General features: G+C 29.5%; 1 protein-coding gene across 1 annotated transcript in view; it reads left to right on the top strand.

Annotated features, from left to right (window-relative positions):
* Positions 1-3,482: 3,482 nt before the first annotated feature.
* Positions 3,483-20,952, top strand: part of LOC112594811 (histone-lysine N-methyltransferase 2C-like) — a 30,396-nt gene continuing 12,926 nt past the window's right edge. The window contains exons 1-33 of the mRNA XM_025339817.1: positions 3,483-3,882; positions 5,430-5,724; positions 5,791-5,911; positions 5,988-6,104; positions 6,159-6,380; positions 6,505-6,887; positions 6,945-7,067; positions 7,130-7,296; positions 7,431-7,808; positions 7,871-8,128; positions 8,193-8,405; positions 8,471-8,652; positions 8,715-8,879; positions 8,949-9,319; positions 9,399-9,910; positions 9,991-10,116; positions 11,291-11,408; positions 11,468-11,587; positions 12,109-12,315; positions 12,372-12,489; positions 12,589-12,818; positions 12,882-13,006; positions 14,291-15,025; positions 16,347-16,488; positions 16,570-16,700; positions 16,766-17,329; positions 17,392-17,725; positions 17,799-17,966; positions 18,037-18,192; positions 18,268-18,599; positions 18,659-18,773; positions 18,848-19,017; positions 19,409-19,498. Of these exons, the coding sequence (XP_025195602.1) occupies positions 5,433-5,724; positions 5,791-5,911; positions 5,988-6,104; positions 6,159-6,380; positions 6,505-6,887; positions 6,945-7,067; positions 7,130-7,296; positions 7,431-7,808; positions 7,871-8,128; positions 8,193-8,405; positions 8,471-8,652; positions 8,715-8,879; positions 8,949-9,319; positions 9,399-9,910; positions 9,991-10,116; positions 11,291-11,408; positions 11,468-11,587; positions 12,109-12,315; positions 12,372-12,489; positions 12,589-12,818; positions 12,882-13,006; positions 14,291-15,025; positions 16,347-16,488; positions 16,570-16,700; positions 16,766-17,329; positions 17,392-17,725; positions 17,799-17,966; positions 18,037-18,192; positions 18,268-18,599; positions 18,659-18,773; positions 18,848-19,017; positions 19,409-19,498 (7,485 nt within the window). The 5' untranslated portion in view covers positions 3,483-3,882; positions 5,430-5,432. The remainder of the gene's footprint in view (positions 3,883-5,429; positions 5,725-5,790; positions 5,912-5,987; positions 6,105-6,158; positions 6,381-6,504; positions 6,888-6,944; positions 7,068-7,129; positions 7,297-7,430; positions 7,809-7,870; positions 8,129-8,192; positions 8,406-8,470; positions 8,653-8,714; positions 8,880-8,948; positions 9,320-9,398; positions 9,911-9,990; positions 10,117-11,290; positions 11,409-11,467; positions 11,588-12,108; positions 12,316-12,371; positions 12,490-12,588; positions 12,819-12,881; positions 13,007-14,290; positions 15,026-16,346; positions 16,489-16,569; positions 16,701-16,765; positions 17,330-17,391; positions 17,726-17,798; positions 17,967-18,036; positions 18,193-18,267; positions 18,600-18,658; positions 18,774-18,847; positions 19,018-19,408; positions 19,499-20,952) is intronic.

A 20,952-nucleotide genomic window follows, 5' to 3' on the forward strand; every position in this document is an offset into this window, starting at 1 on the left:
TTTATTGTTTCGCACAGTCACATTATTCGACTCACTAATAAAAATAATTAGCACGAACTAGGTTAGAATAAATTGAAAGTCTGGAAACGATAGTCTTGTCACTAGACTGCATAACATGTCTAATGCCATTGTCAACACGTATGAATGTATGATGTAGCCGAAAATTCGGAAAAGTAATTATGATAGGTATTGTTCTATTCACCACTGTCTTGTAATCTTCAGTTTACATAACACAGTAAGTAAGTTTTGTTTGTAACTAATGAACATACCTTCTTAAATTAGTTAAGTATTTAAAGGGAGCAAATGATCCATGCTCTAAATTTTGATTCTTCACAAAAAATAGCAGTGATTAGTGTTAGCATTGATTATAGAATAATCAATGGTGTTAGTAATTCGAACATGTTTTCTATAATATAAATACTATATCTTCCGTCAACAAATACTTATGTTATAATATGATATCAAAATGATATTCTGTTTTTGTTCATCTGCCCTCTAGGCTCCGACGTTTTCTGTAATACTAAACTGTCGCTCCGTTCAGTTTATGGTCGCAATAATATTTAAGTTGAAAATTGTAGATAAATGTACGCAATGCAGTGTAAATATAATCGTTTCCATCAATCGGCTCATTAAATTTCGGTAGAAAAAATATAACTCTGAAATTTATATTTTAAGCGATAAGTATTCTACATCGCGATCAATCGATGGATCTACGTTGTGAACTTAGTAAAAATAATATTGTAATTTATATCGTTTATATCGTGTAAAAGATATTTTTCTCAGAAGTTTCTCAGCCAGGCCCGGAAGGAGCCGGCGGGCTACCGGGCAAAACCCGGTGGGCCGTTAACAATTCGAAAGATTTGGGCCGGTTTGATGATATTTTGAATCAGTGGAAATATCTTATCCATAATTTATTTTACATCAAAAGACAAAAATTTGATTCTAAAATGTAAATATGTAATCTATGATAAAAATCGTTATATTGATATAATGACAGCTATATATAGTAGTGCTTGTTGTAGACATTAAGGGTCTATAAATTAAATCTTGTTATATACTAATCAAGCCCGGATTAAGGGGGGGCCAGGAAAGGCCAAGTCCCCGGGGCCCACGTATGTTAAGGAATAAGGGCCCATAGTCTTCTCGGTTTAAAATTACATTAAGTGATAATTAAATTTGTACTTTTTATAGTACCTACATTAGTACCTACAAAAATATTTTTATTTTTTTCTTGTTTGAGCTAACAGTCGATGGAGTCCGTCGACTGTGTTTACCACCAATAGTATGGTAAGTGGGGACACATAGCGTCATAGCCAGGTTTGTGTTTGTTGGGAATAGGCATATTATATTTTGATATTACTGTATTTAAAAATAGAATTGGGAAAATTTGTTTATGTGACTGTTTCGGTCATGGATACTCATAATTCAGATACCTACCGACTAAACCTGTTTACATAAACAAAACTTTATGTGTAAATATAATATATTTTAATAAAAATATAATATTTTTTTAATATTTTTATCCTCATCAATCGTTATTATACTGAAATAAAAATGTTTAAATTTGTTTTATTGTATAATTTTATAATTTTAAAGAATTGTTTTTATTGACGAGGGACCACAACCATGTATTGGCTTCTGGGCCCCTGAAGCTCTTGATCTGGGCTTGATACTAATAAAATTTGATAGGTTAAGAAAAAAATTGTTTAGGAACTTGGGCCGGTCTAGGTGGACACTGGACAGCTCGGTAAGTAATTTCTTCCCAATCCTGGTTGAGAATCTCAGCCAATCACTCGAATAGTGAATACTCGATTATATTATAGTTTTTATCGTACAACACTATATAGTCACTAGTGGCGTGCTCAGGATTTTGAAATGGGGGGGGGGGGTTCAAAGAAGGTTTGAATTAACACTATTTTAGGTCCTAGACCAGAGGTTCTTAAATTATGGGTCACGGGTCGCGTTATAGTATAGTCGAAAAAGCAGAAAAAAAAAAATGGTATCAAATATAAAAAGCTTGGGGCCCAATATTTTTTTAAATTTAATTTGGGGGAGGGGGCGCATATAAATATATGGCAAAAAAAAAATGTCATAAGATAAAAAAATTAGATACACCTAATAACCTAATAATTTTTCTTGGTCCAATAGGGGGGAATTAATCTCTATCATCTTCCCCGTGGGCACGTCACTGTTAGTCGCTACAACGTTATATTTCAGTCATTGGAAATAAATAAAAACAAATTTTTTTAAAAAAGATTAATCCAATATGCATTATAGTACGTAAAATGAATGACTTACATTAATGACAAAGAAATTTTTTCAAAGAATATCTCTTTATAAATTATAATTATGTGTAATTTACAATTTATGTGTTAGTGAACATCATAATATCTGGTTACGAGCACGATTAGTCCGATAAGAGTTTAAATTCGTTTAAAAAGTTATGTGTCACATGATATAATAATTAATAAATTCGTTATCGCTCTAGACCAGGGGTCGGCAATTCAATTATATGGAGGTCCAGAAAATCAAAAAAAAAAAAGAGAATTTCGAGGGCCAGTAAAAACTAAAAACTCAGATATTACTATATTAGTTGTTAATAATTGTGTTATCGCAGCTATTATTGTAAATAGCAATAAACGATAAACACCATCGTAATCTCTAAATACATCATAAAATAGATAAAATATATATTATGTGAGGAAAACCAGCATTATTAAAAAAAAATATTTTTTATTTTTCCTTCACGGGCCAGATTTGGCCCGCGGGCCGCCTATTGCCGACTACTGCTCTAGACCGTACGGCATTTCACGTTCACATACGCGGTGCGCGTGTTTTGAGTTTATGTTCCAAAAGCTGACAACATAACTGTCCGTAGATCGTACCATAAATACCACACTACCACGATTAAAGAGTAAAATTATCTTTAACGACTTTAACCGTACTTATTGCACAAAAGTATGATTTGGCTAATAAGTCAAAGGAAACATAACTAGTTACTTAGTCGAGTTAGTATCTAACCAAAAAGCTCCAAATGTATCAATGTATGTGATTGTTAGTAGCAGTTGAGGGACTTGTTAAAGTCATAATTCATAGACAATTCGTCATCGTCACACCATGACGTCTCTAATGAACAGTTGAACGGTGGGAAGCGCAAAAGTCCAAAGTCCGAAGAGACATTTGTCCAAGTCTCCTACTTCCAAATATTTGGTATCGATAAAATATCCTAATGGCGAATATAAAATATATTTTCGTTGTTTGGTATAACTATAATATGGTCAGTGGACCTTGGCTATCGCTCACGGTAAGAGGGGGGAACACCGCTTCACAAGTCGTCACTGCCTCCACGGACAATTTCTGAATTCTCTGATGGGGACGCGCGCGCGACACGCCGCCATCGTAGTGTTGGCAAGCCTGTTGGTTAGCCCGCGGTGGTACCAGGCTGTTGTCGATTTGTTTTGATTATCCGATAATGTGAAAAAATGTTTTTCTCGTTCCCGTAGGGCTACAGTACGGTTTTCGTCGGTTTACGTTTTCGCGTCGTTGTTCGCGCTCACCCGCGCGTTATCCGACGACAGCCGCCTCTGACGCTGTTGCCGCCGCCGCCGCCGCCGCCGCTAAACACGACGACGACGATAAATATCGCCGCGACGACGACGGCGACGCCTCGCTCCGTAGTGTGTCGATAGTTTTTGTGCTCCAGCCGCTTCTTCGCGCCCATTCGCCATGTAAGGAATCTCCGGTCTAAAGCTCCTCGGCGTAACGGATAGCGTTTCACCACTACCATTCCCGCCCAATTCCTGAAGGCAAAGCGGTCCACTGATTTACCGCCAAATAGTATGCTTTTTTGCCCGACTGCGGTCGCCGACGATCAAACACAAAGTAAGTGTTTCGCCGCCACCATTGAATTCATAATACGCTAACCCACTGCTCATACCTGTGGATTGATCGTTATGATCGTACGACAGAGCTTTTCGTGTTCGTTGCCGCTGGCCTACTCATTCAAGAGGACGGCCCGGTGAACTTGTCTCCCGCGTATTTCGCCGTATAATCCGCAAACTCTGCGTTTTTGGGCAGTTTTTTGTTCCCCCCTCGTCGACACCATCACTAGATTGGCGACTAGCCGTCTACAATTCATCTTTCGTTGTCCATCATACACAAGAGAGTCGACCATTTTTAGATGATAGACTATGCTTGTGCAAAGGGGATTATAAATGGGGATTGTTAGCAATATTTGATATTAGTCTTGTGTTAGATGCAACTTACTGAGACATCGAATAATTTATTTGTTTCATGATATTTGCATATTTTATTATTATTCATTTTTAATGTGTAAAAATGTTAAATTGTAGTTTTTATTTTTAATATTTATGAACTTAAATGATAAAATTGTATTTTTTAGTTGAATTTGAATATTATGTGTATTTATTTTTGTAAGTTATAGTTGTATTTTATATATTAATGCTATAAACAAAAATATTTTTGTTATAAAAAAATAAATATTTTTAAACATTAATGTACTCTGATTTTGTACCTATAGTCTATAGACATATGAAAAATTTTTAAATCCCTTGTTTAAAATTTTGATACCTTTCCAAAACAATATGCAATTAAAATTTTGACTATAAAACATACATGCGTTAACTTTTAAACAAATTCTTGTAAATTTGGTAGTTAGTGCAATGAGGAAATAAGTTGTAGCTCATTCCTATAATTTATAGATAGATTATATTAGGAATTAAATGAAATATTCTTAATTTAGTGTATCATTGTGGTTTTTTAACCTTTAATTGTTTTGTGTTATTACAATTTGTATAATATATGACATTGTATAAATATATATGAGTATACTACAATTTATATTTTTTACATTAAATGGTATATTGTTAAGTTATTAAAATAAAATATTCAAGAAAAGCTATAAATAATTATTTAATTAGATACTTTTATTATTTTATAATCTATTTATATTTGCATTTTATTATATTAAATTTTAATTGATTTTTAGATTTATTATTAATTTTAAATGTCATGATTTATACTCATTTATGTTAAAAGTGGTTTTTATGTTATTTAATGTAGATACATTAAAAATCATAACTTCTCACTTTATCGTATTGTTGTATTTATTATAGGTAATAATAATTTTGTTATTTTAATACAAATAATTAACTTGCAGAAGCATTTATTAAACTTAATCTTTGAAAATAATAAGAAATTCTGATAAGAATTCTATTAATTGTTTTTGGTAGTGAACTAGTGATGGAAAATTAGTTAATTACTTTTATATCACTAATTACAGCCATGAACATTTAAATATTGTAATAAATATTACTATTCTTTAATTATAATAGTAAATTATATTAACACCATTAGCATTAACCTTTTAAAAGTGTCTTAAGTCTTTAAATATATTATATCTTGTTTAGAAAATGGATAATGACAAATCAAAGATGTCTAAGACATCTTTAGATAAATCTGACGAAATGGACATAGATGAAGATCCATGTTCTGATGAAGATGTTGACAATGGTGCTCCTATGTTAGATGATGATGATGAGGAGGATGATGAAGATGATGATGAGGATGATAATGAAGACATGGATGATGATCCAGATTATCAAGAAGAAGATTGTTCACGTATTTCTACAGAAGCAGCTTCTATATCAGTTGATGAAACTTCTTCTAATCAAACTCCTAATGATGTTGCTGTTAAGACAGATGGTACATTAGTTTTATACATACAGTTTTATGAAGTATATTAATTGTGTTGCAAATATTTATTTTTAGAAGGTAATTTTGAAGAAACTGCATCATGTTCTCCTGGCAGAAATGCTATTACACCTACAACATCTTATGATAGTCCTTTACAAATGAAAAAATTGAATTTAAAAATTAAAAGATGGAGAAGGTAATAAATAAATGTATATTAGATAGAAGCTGAAATAATTAATTTAACATAATTTTTTAATTTGAATTATTAATAGGGAAGATGCTGAAGGTAAATCTCCAAATGTTTCCCGAACTGATGAAAATACTCCTCCTACTTCTTCATCAGTTGATCTTACTATTGATGATAGAAATGTATTATATCAAGAGACTTGGTAAATAGTTTATAATATTTGTTTTGATTGTTTCACTAATATTTTTATTTTTAGGCCAGGAAAAGTATGTGCATTTTGTAATTTGGGAGAACGAAGTCAACTTGGACAAGGATCTCTTCTAAGGTTAGAATGGGATAAAGAATTTAAGTCGACATTAGATGATTTTATTAAGCAATTAGTTACTAAACAATTAACTCCGATGCCATTACAATCACCAACTGCTGAAATGGCACCAATTATACAGTATAGAAGGCAAAAATCTGCTGCTAAATTTAAGTAAGTTTTATTTTTCATATTGTTAAATAAATTCTACTTATTATCAATAACTTGCACTATAGTATTTTCAAATATATTAATACAATTAATTTATCATGAAATTTTGTTTTACCATTACTTTTAGACAACAACAATTTTCAACCTGTAGTTTTGAACCTGTGGATGAACTTAGTGTTATTGGTCATTTGGATGTTCCTGATTTAAACACATTATATGAACAATTTGAATCAAATGGTTATGTTTATGTACATCAATTTTGTGCTTCCTGGACTCAAGGTGTAAAATCTGATGCATCTGATTCATTGGAAAATGTACCTGAACTTATTTTGGAGAGCTTAATGCGACGATGTTCTTACTGTGGCCATTTAGGTGCCAGTGCTCCATGTACATACACTAATTGTTTGAAATATTTTCACTATCCTTGTATTTTTGCTTCTGCTTCTTTTCAAGAGATGAGTGTACCAGCTTTAATATGCAATTCTCATCTTGACCATGTTCCTTTAATGGGTAATTATAGTATTGGAATGTTATTGAAATTTGTGTTAATTGATTATTTGATTATAGAACTTTCTGCCAATGTTGCTTGTGGTATTTGCTCAACTCTTGGAGACGTTTCTAATTTAATGATGTGTACAGTATGTGGTAACCATTACCATGGTGTTTGTATTGGATTAGCTCTACTCCCAGGTATGAGCAATTAAGTTATTTTTATGTTTGCTTTTTTTATTTTAAATATTTTAAATTCTAAGGAGTAAGAGCTGGATGGCAATGTGGTAATTGTCGAATTTGTCAAGTTTGTCGGCAACCAGCTGAACAGACTAAAGTTATGTTATGTGAAGGTTGTGATAAAGCTTATCATCCTGGATGTTTAAGACCTCAAGTGACAACTATACCTAAAATTGGATGGAAATGCAAAGTAATTCAATACACATCCACTATTCTTTTATTATTAATTTGATATTCAAATTTTATTGAGTGTTTACTAAGTTTTATAAATTGTGCTTAGAATATCAATCAATATTGACTATTTTTATTATTATTTTATTTCAGTGTTGTCGAGTATGCACAGATTGTGGTTCTCGTACCCCAGGTGCTGGGTTATCATCTCGATGGCATGCTCATTATACAGTTTGTGATTCTTGTTATCAGCAACGTAATAAAGGTTCTTCATGTCCACTTTGTCATCGAGCTTATCGAGCTGCTGCTCATCGAGAAATGGTTCAATGCATATCATGTCGAAAATATATACATGGTGCTTGTGATCCAGAGGCTGAGTATATAACTAGCCACAGCAAAAGCTCAGCATCTGAGTATATGTGTCCTTTATGTAAAAATGCTGTACAGCAGCGCCGTGATGGATATGAAGAATTTGGAGATTCAAATAGTTCAATAGATGTTAATCAACCTGAACATGACTTAGAGTTCAAGGTATATAATAATGATTAAATAAATTAATAAATAGTTAGAAAATTCTGTATTCTGTTCTATAGAGTAATAAAGATTTTGATGATGTTGGTCGAATGGGTGGCTATGGTTTGGGTAAAGGAAAACCATATGCTGCATGCAAAGTAACTAAGAAACGGTTACTGCTATCTGGATATGCTGGGCGTGCTAAAGGTTTAGGAAAACTCACTGCTGCATTAAAACCCATGTACCAGAAAAAGGGACAACGCCTTGTAGAATTTCCTAGAAAAAGACCTCGAGGAAGAATGCGAGGCCTTTTTGGTGTACCTGGTCTTGGATTACAAGTTAGTAGTTAAAAAATTTTGTTCAAGTTTTATCAATTTGAACTTATTTAAAACTATTTTACAGAGGCCTTCATCTGACATAAACTCCAAAAATTCTTCAACTGATATTGACCCAAATAATGAAAATCGAATTGTTTTATGCTCTGCTAAAGATAAATTTGTACTTGGTCAAGATATATGTGTTATGTGTGGATCTTTAGGTACAGACCAAGAAGCATGTCTTATTTCGTGTTCTCAGTGTGGTCAGTGCTATCATCCTTTTTGCGTGAATGTTAAAGTAAGTTAATGTACACAATTATGATTTTCAAATATTTTATTTATCTTGATTATTTTATTTAATAGGTAACCAAAGTTATTCTTCAAAAAGGATGGAGATGTTTAGATTGTACAGTTTGTGAAGGGTGTGGGCAACGTAATGATGAGTCTAGACTTATTCTTTGTGATGAATGCGATATTTCTTATCATATTTATTGTACTGATCCAAAACTTGATTATGTCCCTAGAGGTACTTGGAAATGCAAGTGGTAAGTATTATAAATTAATTTTTTAGTTAAATTGAATTTAATTAAAAATTTTATTTTTAAAGGTGTGCTCAATGCTTGACTTGTGGTTCAAATGATCCAGGCTTCAATTGTTCTTGGTTGAATAATTATACTGAATGTGGACCTTGTGCATCTCGTAGCATCTGTCCATCATGTCAAGAATCTTATACTGATAGTCAATTGATTATTAAGTGTTCCCAGTGTGATCGGTATATTTTTATATTTAATATTACTAAAATTTTAGTTCAAAATTATGATTTTTACATTTTGTTTTTTAGATGGCTTCATGGAAAATGTGATAAAATTGAAAACGAAGATGACGCAGAAAAATGTGCAGAAGATGGCTATAGTTGTTTACTATGTCGTCCTCGTGGAACAGTTCCAGCACATTTAGCACATATCTCAAGTCCTAAAATTAAACAGAAAATTTCATCACGTGATAATAGTCCAGATGCAGCTAAAGGGAATAATGAATGCTTTATGGATGGAATTCATTTATCTGAATCGGGTTTTCAACATATGAAGTTTCTAACAAGTGGTATAGAAATATCACATCAACGTAAAAAGCGAAAAGACTTAAAAAAAGCACAATTGGAAAAAGAAGCTGCTATTATGGCAGCTATTGAATCTGTTGTGTGTAATAGTAGAGGTAAAATTTTATTTGTTTAGATCATTTATTTATATTATACTTTTGTGATTTTAAAAACGTTTATTAAATTTATTTTTAGATACTATTAATGATTCTTTAGATCATGATGATGCTTATAAGATGGATTTTGATGACATTAAAGAAGAACCAAGTGAACCAGAACCTATTTATAAAGAAGGGATGACAATACAGCCACGTGATGATGGTCGTCCTCCTGAACCACCTGAAGGTTTTAGTATTTTAACATTAGATTCGGGTGTAATGGTTCTGCGTCGAAAACGAGTTAGAAATCTTCAAAAATTAGGTATTGGTGGATTTGTTGTTAGAGGTCGTATGCCCCGAGCTAAAGATAAAGATGAAGATAATACTCAAGATGGGGATGGTGAAGATAATAAACCAAGGCGAAAACAAAATCGGTGGAAAAAACCTAAGAGTAAAATTGCTGAAAATTACCCAAACTATATACAAGATGCATTTTTTGGTCGTGATTTGTTGGATGCCTGTAATGTTGCTGCACAGATTTTGGATAGTAGTGAGTCTGAAGAAGTAGAAGAAAAAGAAGAAGATAACAAAACAATTGAACTTTCTCAGGTTAAATTTTATTACATTAAAAGTTTTTTTATGTAACATTAATTAATTTACATTAAATAATTTTTACATTCATTTATTAGGCTGAATTGAAAATTATGGAAGATATTAAAGTTAAACAACAAACAAAAGAAGATGTGGTTAATAAATGTTTTAATATTAAGAAAGAGATAATTGAACTCAATGAACAACCAAAGGTTGCTGAAAAAGTAAGTTAAATGTTTTTAAAAGAGCTGATGTGAGTAAGTAACTGGATGGAAAAGTTATATTTGTGAGAAGATATTTAATTTTAAAGCTTTGTTAAATATTTATTGTAATCAATTTTAGATTTAAAAATATTTTTAAAATATTTCCAAACTTGTACAATATTTCTACCTACAATTTTAAGCTATTTATAAATGAATAAGTATTCTATATATAAATTTGAAAATTAAAATTAAATTTCTATAATTATACTATTATACATTACTTTTACTTCCGTTTCAATGAAAGCTATGTGAGTAATGTTTCTTAATCGTTTTAACGGAATACAATGAGTTTCAATATATGAAATTTAAGTTAGTTTTTTCTGATAAGAATATGTTAGAAAAACAATTTCTAGTTGATGCTTACTGTATTTTTTTGTATAAAGCAGTTTATATATTTCTTTTATATAGCAGCACATTTGCAAGTTACATTAAATTAAAATAGTTATTTAAGTTTAATTTCTTATAAACAGGGTTGTGATTTTATAGCACTTTTAAAATGTCATAAATTTGCGTTATATTACCTTAAATATTACTAAATATGCATTAAGAATATGCAATTAAAACAACAAATAAGCAAAATAAAAAAATTGTACACTATAAATAGACAAAAAAAAAAACCAATCAAAACCAGCTGATAACCAAATTTAAAACCAAATACCTAATACAAAATTATTGTAATATTATATTATTACTGTAATTGTATGATGTTACATCAACGTAACTGGTCTATTTACTTAATCTAAACATTTACAATTTACTTGATGATTTTGATTGACAAAAATCTAAAAACCCGTACTAAAATATAATTTCATAAAATATGATCTATTTTGATTTTAAAAGTAGGTAATAATGTAAAAAAGTCTCAACAAGTCCAAAAAAAGCACTAAAAATTAAAAAGTCACAAAATATATAAAATACAATTTTTAATTTGAGCTTTCTGTATCATGATTCACATTTTTAGCTTACTCTGCTATATTTTAAACATCTCATAAAAAATATGTAAATGCTATAAAATCTTAACCCGGCTTATAAATATTTACCTGGCATGCAAATTTGTAAAAAATAATTATTTTTTGATGAATATCACGTGGATACTATTATAAATTTATGTTTTTTGATTTTTCTATTTTTCTAGAAAAAGGAAATACCGGCAACAAATGAAAATGATACACTTAAAGATATTTTGCTGTCTGATAATTTATTAGATTCAATTATGAATGAACAAAGTAGAAGTATTAAGACAGAAATGGAAGGTATTTTAAATAAATCATATCAACACAAATTGGTATTTAACTTGTAATATTTTTCTTAGATACTGGTTTAGTAGTGGAAGAACCTGATATAAGCGAAACTAACACTTCAGCTCAAAAAGATGAATTTAGTGAAATTCTAGGTTCTCACTTTAATCTTGATTCTATGGTCAGAGAGACAGGTTAATACATTTTTTTATTATTTTAGATTTATCTCAATATTTGCTTATTTAATTCTTATTCATATTTTTATTCTTAATTTTTACAATTAAAAATAAAATTTCATCAAGTATAATAGTTATAAAAATGGTCTATATCACATATTTTTTAAATAATAGTAAGTTAAACAGAAATATAAGACCTTAATTGCTTAATGGGTATTTATTTATTCATTGAAGTATAAGTATTTACAATAAAGAACATGGTTAAGTAAATGGATAACCATGGTTTTAGTTTAATTAGAGTTTTATATTTAAGAAAATTTATTTTCACTTTCTTTGGATTATTCATTTTATTAGATAATCAATGACAACAGAATCTAACTATTTCTTTATCATATCATAAATTATTATCTTGGTATTATTGGTATATTTAATAAAATATCACATATTTTTTATTTAATGATAAAAATCGTTTTTTTTTAGTTTCTAAACTTATCGTTTCTTAGTGAAAATTATCAAATTAAAATTGTATTTCAATTCAGGCTTACCAAATATGGATAGTAAGGATGTAGAAGAGATTTTCAAAGTTGTTTTAACTGATGACGCTTCACAAGAATCTCAAGATCCGAGTAGCTCTAATATGTTATTAATAAGTAATAATAATATAGCTGCCATACCTCCAGCTCAAAATGGAGTTGTAATGGTTCAAAATCAAAATCATGCTCCAATAATGTCTCCATCTCGTACCGGTAAATCATGTTTATTATAATTAAATATTTAAAGTAACTAATTTAAAAATTATTAGGTGTACCGAATAATATGTCTCGTGGGAAAGTACCAGCTCCAGCATTACCACCTGTAGTAACCAATATGCCTTCTCCTATCTATCCAGCAATGTCTCCATATCATTCTGAATATAGCAAGTTAGTAATAATAATTTATTATCATTATTTTTTTATTTATAATAAACAATGTTCTTTTTACAAATATAACAATATAAACATTTTTATTTAACTTTTTAGTAGTCCATCTCAATTTAGTCCAGCATTTTCTGAACCTCATAGTCCTTGGGTTCAAAATAGTGGTGGTGAAGATAGCTTAGAAGGTGTTGGATCTCAGTCATCAGCAATAAATACTAGCCAAAGAAATTCTCAAAAAATGGAAGCAGATGAAGCATTAGGACCTAAAGCTTCAATATCAGCTGTACTTTATGCTAATGTTACCCATCCTGAATGGAAAACAGAATTTCCTTGTATGATATATATTTATTTTAGAACTTTATACTATGTTAATTTTTTTTTTTTGAAATGTTTAGCTTGGCCTGAAAGATCAAGACAAATATTAAAGAAGTGGAGAACATTGTCTCCTGAACAAAAAAGTCCATTTTTGTTAAAAGCAAGAGAAAATAGAACTAATTTGAGACAGAAAAAAGCGCAACAGGTAAGCATTATAGTTTTTGCAAAATTTTTGTTGAGGAAAATTAATTTTATCAAGCACCATATCATATAATGGTATGTGAAATTCATGGACTAATATTAGCATTTATCCCGAGAGCTTATCTACCATAATATCTAGCGAGAAAAAATATGTATATGTACATAGGAAGATTATACATGGTATTTTTAAAAGTTCCTCTACAAAAAATGAAGCTTTTTTATTGGGGCTTAAGTTTAAAATTTATTTGTGTGTGCTTATGTGACTTGGCCAAAGCGCTTTTGGTAATTAAAGTGTATGACACATCATATTACTTATGTGTTTTAGGCCAATCACAAATTACAGCGTTTTGCACATTTTTGGGATTCATTAAAAACAGATAAATTAAAACAATATTGGTTTTATTTTATTGGTTATGTCTAGTTATTGATAATATTGAAGCACTAGTAATTTTTACACTGCAGTTTTTAGATTTATACAGTTCACACAAACCCAAATATATTTAATAAATAGAATTATAGTACTAGGATCCTCAAGGGAAACTATTATTTAACAATTTCAAAATATCCTGTTTCAATCATCACATTTTTTTAGGATTAAGCACATAGATTATTTCCTTCATGACACTTGTTGAAAATATTTTTTAGATATAATTTTAATTAATGAAAATCAATACAGTTAAATTGAATTTCATAGAAAAAAAAAATCATATATTTATTAATTTTTGTTTGAATAATTTACTGATAAATTAAAAAAAAAAGAATTCTTAACAGTTTTTATTTATATATATTTTTGTTTAGTACAATTTAATGTATACTCAAAGTTTCATATAGTAATATAATTGAATGCTTTGAAATTTGTTGACTTGATTAGGTTATCTGATAGGATTATTTTATATTATATCTTATAAACACAATTGTATATAATAAATAGTTTTATAATCTGATTTTTTGTAATCAAGTTTTTTCTTCTTGAAATTTTGTAATATTTTCATTTTTAAGAATATATTTTATGAGCTTTTTTTTCCATTCCTATTTATAGGTAATTAATTAGTATATGATTTTCAACTATTAAATAATTATATGATATAATTATTTTTTTTTTTTGTTTTAATAAATATATGATTATGAAAAAATTACATTTTCAACATGTTATTTTCTCAATGCTGATCCAAAAACACAATTTGATATCCATCATTAGAGTGTTAGCATCTTTAGTTGATATGTTCTCATTTTATTGCTTTTGGGATTTGTTTCTTTAATGGCACCCGTTCTATAACAACACAAACAGGCCGTGAAGGAAGACAGTACCAGTGGCGACAACAGGACCAGTTCAACATCTAGTGCTACCCAGAGTCCGACAATTAACAATGGAGAGGTGTGTCCCACCAAAGAACTGATGCAACCCGCAATACTAATTGCCGCTGGTGATGGTCATACTAACTCACAATCTCCACAGCCTTCTGATCCTGAACCTGAATCTAACCCACCTCAGCAAACATTTCCTACAACTATTCCTACTCACCCATCTACTATACAATATATACCAGTTTTACCTAATCCTCCTTCTCCTAATCCTGTTAATTTAAGAACTATTCATATCATTCCTGCTGAGAAGAATTCGTCTGAACCAATTCAATATCAATATGTAGCATCGGGTTCATCTGAAAGGGGAACTTTGCATTATCCCCCAAATAGTATTCACATTATACAAACAGTTCCATCATTAATAATGTCCAATTCAATACTAGCTACATTAGATACTAAAAATCAAACTGATTCACGTAATAACCTATTACATATAATCACATCACAGCCAACTGGCACAATACGTAATGTACAGTTGGTAAGAAATGAATCATCATCAGCTGGCACTGAGGGCGCTAAAACTAACATAACTGCTAGCAGTACTAACAATTCAGTCAGCACTTCACCTCCGCTGTCTGACCAACAAATACGTGTACTAACACCGTCTGAGATAATGCGTACACTCCCGTCCCTCGGTCAAGAGACTTATGACCCTGTGGTGAGCGTTCACTTGCACGTTCTGGGAAATGATTTTCTTTGGATATTTGACTGTTCAGCCTCTTCTATTTTTTTTTTTTTGTTTTTTAGTATATTCCCAGCTACTCTTATATTGCTTCTAAATCCATAAATAATCTTTGTATTTACTATTTAATTACATAAGTTATAATTTTTATCTTTTTATGTGAAAATTATCAAATGTTGTTATTTGTTTAATTTTACATATGGTGTCTTAACATATTGCTGACTATTATGTTTGTAAACTATTTTTGGTGATGGATTTGAATTATAGTAATAATAGGTTGACTTATTGCAAATAAAGTATTGGCCAAATGCAATTAGAATTAAATTTTATTGTATGTTATTTTAACCAAGAATTTTTTTAAATTAAATTTTATTGCATTCTATTTAATTTATTTTGTTATATTTTTATTTTAGCAATGGTTAAAAAAAAAAAATGTTAACAATTTAAATATAAATCAAACAGTATATAGAAAATTCTTTTAAAAATAAGCTATATCTCATATTTACAAAAGTTATTGTTCAACTTTATTAACTTTATGAATAAATTAAATTTTTACAAATTATGATAAATTTTATTGCAAATAGCTGCTATTTTTTTTCTAGCAAACTGCTACATTGGTTACATTTTTTTCTGTATTTGAACCCTTTAAACAAGTCTGGTAGTTTTTAAAACATATATATTATATCAAACATTGAAAGTTTGGGGTTTGCCTGGGTTTTTTTTTTTAAATCTTCAATTAAAAATATATTTTAAGTATTTGGCTTATAATTCTGATGAATTTATTTTATACTTGGCATAATAAGCGCTGTTGGTTAGTTATGAATATTAGCATGGTGTGTACTGTGTAGTAAATTAGATTATTTAGAATACAAAGCTTACTTTTAATTTTTTTTAGTACTGTAGTTATTTAAATTGGTTGGTGTATGGATAATATTTAATACAATTTATCAATATAAATATATATTAATATATTATTTAACAAAAACATAGTTAGTGGATGTAATTTTATAGGGGTACACAAAAATACATATATAGATTTAAACAATAAGTGTTTATGTATGTAATATGTACAAACCAAATGGGATTCTGGTGAATTTTCTTCTAAATGTATAAATAAAATATAATTTATTATCCTTATTTGTTTGTTTCGTCAGATGCATTAATAATAAAAAAATAATAATGAGCTTTAATTTATACTTATATTTGTTTCTTCATATTTTCAAACTTATTGAGTTTTCATTTTTACAATGAAATTTAGAAATATAATTAACTTAAGTTTCATATTGTATGGTAATAGGATCAAGATAAAATGATATCTCAACAAAGGTCACGTGAAGCTGAAAATGAACGCCAGTGGAAACAGTTACAAGCAATGCGACAACAACAGGCACAAGCTGCCCAACAGCAGCAAGTCATGCAAGACCAACGTACTCAAGGAGGTATGTTATTTAATGTTTTTTACTGTTTAATTAGTTTTTTCTTTGGTTTATAAATATATATATAATTTTATAATTTTATAGTATATCAAAGAAGTATATCAGTTCATCAAAGAAATCTTTCTATTGATACTAATCAATTTACTAATTCTGATCAACAAGTGTTGATTCACACGCCAAATTTGACTACTCAATTACAAGTTGCTACTAATCAGGTAAATTAAATTAATTATGTTTATATTAAGTATTAGTAAATTAATTTATTAATTCAATTTTGTAGGATGGTTCTTTAACTCCCTTACAAAGTCCCAGTAGTGTGAATTCTCAACAACAATCTAGATCTCCATATCCTTCACCTGTATTGAAAGTAACTAGAGTTGTGAGTCCTGCGTCAGCATCACCGTCACCTCAATATACACGTTCACAGTCAACACCTGGACCAACAGACTTATTTAGTCCACCAATATCTTCAACTTCTGCTGTTCAACAACAAAGAAACGTTCATTTTAATCCTACATCTCCACGAGGTCGAGAAGACGTATTTTCATCACCTCAAGCTAATCAAGAAATGACAAGACATTTGAGGGAATTACTTCAAAGACAGCAATTTAAAAAAGAAACACCGGCTGATCAGCGTGTATGGAATACTGAAGATACACCAAATCAAGAAATTAGCTCTCAAAGTGTACCAAATCAAGATTTTGAAACTCCATCCTCAGGACCAACATTTCGCCAGCCTTTACCTCCAAGTGCTGTTAAGACTCAACGTATGCCTTTTCAGCCAATGGGTACTCCAAATGCTCAAATGGTTATTCGGCACAGAGTTCAAGATCAAAAATTCCAAGTAAGATATTTTATATTTTAATTTTTTGTTTTAAAAACTATCATCATCAATTAAATTTTTAGCTATCAGATCCACGAATTCGGTTGTTAATTCAACAGCAACGATCAACTACTACTGGTGCAGTTATTAATAATAATATAAATGCTCAACAATTTGTATCTGGTATTAAAAATCCAATTACACAACAAGCGTTGACACAACAAACTTCTAGGCCATATGAAATATTGCAACAACAGCAACAGCAGCAACAACAACAGCAACAGCAACAACAGCAACAACAGCAACAACAGCAACAACAGCTTCAACAACAACAACAACAGTTGCAACAACAACAGCAGCATCAACAGCAACATCAGCAGTTGCAACAACAACAGCAACAGCAACAACCATTTTCAGGTATTTATTTAATTTATATAATATAATAAAATATTTAATGTATTATTTGTAATTAAAATTTACTTTCTTCTAGTAGAAAGATCTGAAAGTCTAGACCAGAAATATCAAGCGCCAATTAATGAAGTTTCATCAATTATAAATGATCCTAGTTCAATGTCCCAATCTATAGTTGGTCAAAATGTATCTGTTGGTAGACATGGTGATATATTACAGCACCAGTCTCAGCAAAATTCTATTAATGGTAATATAACTTTATATAACAGAATATTTCATATATATAAGTTAATACTATAATTAAATTTATGTTTTAGGTGCTGATAATGTAGATAGTAGAAGTGAAGAAATTACAGATAGTGTTAGGGATGAATTAGAAAAACTACAACAAGAAGGAGATCCAAATAATATTGGTGAAGTTGATGGTGTCAATGCCCTTTTGGGTGATTTAGATGATGACGATGAACTTTTAGGTAAATTATCTATCAATATACCTAATCTTTTTTATATACATGATAATAAATTATTAAAAATATGTGTGTATTTAGCTGAAATGGGAGCTGACTTTAATATATTGGAATACGCTGATCCAGAACTTGATAATTTAGATTGTGGTAACAAAACTAATATCTTATATGATCTTGTTGATGACGAGGAATCCAATAAGAGTACTCACAATAAAACAGTACCAAATGATAAGTCTTCAGAAGAAATTGAGACAAAACAACCTAAAGAAGAAGTGGATGATCTACAGAGATTGAGTAGTTTGAATCATAGAAAAGATCAAAATAGTGTAGCAGTATTAGGAATTGAAAAGTTTGAACAAGATATTATTCATTCTCCAAAACTTGAAACTTCACAAAATGTTGTTAATGCACAAGTAATATATATTTAAAAAAAATATTTGATATATAATAATTTAATTTTGTATAATTTTAGATTGTTCAAGATAATCAAATAGGTAATGTGATGCAGAACAGAGAAAATAATATGAATTTCATGTCAAATTTTTCTGGAGATAATCAAATACCTAAAATGTCACCAATTGGACAAGGTAATATATTAAATTTTAATTTTTCTATTGATACATTTAAAATTATATATTGTTGTTCCTATTTCGATTTTTAGTCTCTATTCAGCAACAACAGCGATTAATTCAAATGCAGCGTACAGTTGTGCCCAATCGTTTAATAGGTTCTCAGCAGATTGTACAACAAGGGACAGTTCAACAAACCCGTCAGTTGGCTCCTCCTCCACCTTATCCAGGACCTCCTCCGCCATACCCAGGACAACATCAGGTAAAGTTTTATTTATATTATTTTATAATTTATCATTATCATAGCATAATAGTAGTTTAATTATTTGTTGTAATCCCTTCAGTGGTTTCTCTTATTTTGCATTTAGATATTTTTTTTTCGTAGACTTTCAGACAGAAAGCATGCATTTTTCAATTGAACCATACGTTTGTTAAATATTTATTTAATTTGATAACATCATCTGATCTGATTTATATATTTTTTAAAAACATGTATAATTTATGTGTAATTGTAAAAATTAAGGAAAGGAAAAAATATATTGTTTTATTTTGTTTATTTAATGTTGGGTGAAATATTTCTAATTTATGTGCTTGATAATAAACGCAATTTATAACAAATTGGGATTTCATTAACTAATGTGGCCCCCCTTCAGGTCCGTATGAGGGCTCCTTTACCACACAGTGATATGGTACCACACAGTCTTATGGGCGTTCAAATGCAGAGAAGACCATTGTTGCTTCAGGTAATTAGAAGAATTGAGATGGATGATATGTCGTGAAATTAAATACTGTGAATTAAAAATGAACTTTCTTACAATAAATAATAATTAAACCTAATAATAATCACGTGCACTACACATTGTTTTAGACGTGTTGTAATTAAATAACACTGAACTCTACCAAGTATAAATTTAACTTTGTTTTGACTCAAAATACAAAATTTATTAATTTTAAGTTTTTTCATTTTTTTATAACAAAGTTAAAATGTTAATAAATATTACTTTTAGCTAAACATTATGTTTAATTTTAACTAAATATAAAGAAGTTATGGAATTCCACATAGAATGCACATGAATCTATATAATACTTAATATCAATATTAATAAATATCACCTATTAAATAAATTAGTTATAAATTCTAAACTTTTTTAATTTTAGATGGAAAGAATGTCAAGTTGTTAACATAAGTTAATTTCATATTATAAAAATCAACTGTATTCAATTTAATTTTAAATGCTTATAATTGTTTTGATTAGTTAATTAATAATATAAATCTAATATTTAATATTTGTGAAAATAAAATAAAAGCTTAAAATTAAATTTGGTAATAATAACAAAAAAAAAAAAAAAAAAAATGAATATATTAAAAATATATGTTGAGTTAGTTTGTTTATTTACATAAAATATACAGCACTATATCAATAAATTGTTATTTACTTTTAATCTAATAACAAAATTAATGAAATTGTTTTAAAATCTAATAATTAACTGCTGTGAATTATATATTTTAATATAAAATAAGATGGAAATTTAAATAAATTGATATTAATATTATTTGACAAAATCATTAATATTATTTAAATCTTCTTTTTTTTTTTGGGTCAAAACATGGTTTGTAATATTATTTATTAGTTCTATTTGTTTTCTGTTCAACTCACTAAATTTGGCACTAATTAGTATAGTAATACTATAGTTTGTTAGTTGTAATAAAAATATTTAAAGTTACAAAACAAAATCGTATCAATTTAAAATATACATTATTATGACTCAATTGGTTTCCATAATCTGTCCAGTACTTGGCTTTCTATGTATATTAAATACATATTAAGTAAATTATCAAATATAAGTTCTCAATTATTTAATATTCATCAGTTAACTTCCAGACGCCTAGACACTGAACACACACACACACACACACACAGACACAGACACACACACACACAGACACAGACACACACACACACAGACACAGACACACACACACAGACACAGACACAGACACACAGACACACACACACACACACACACACACACACACACACACACACACACACACACACACACACACACACACACACACACACACACACACACACACACACACACACACACACACACACACACACACACACACAGACACACACACACAGACACACACACACACAGACACACACACACAGACACACACACACAGACA

The sequence above is a fragment of the Melanaphis sacchari genome, unplaced genomic scaffold (assembly GCF_002803265.2).
Source record: "Melanaphis sacchari strain LSU unplaced genomic scaffold, SCAv2.0 Contig23_pilon_pilon, whole genome shotgun sequence".
Lineage (NCBI taxonomy): Eukaryota > Metazoa > Arthropoda > Insecta > Hemiptera > Aphididae > Melanaphis > Melanaphis sacchari.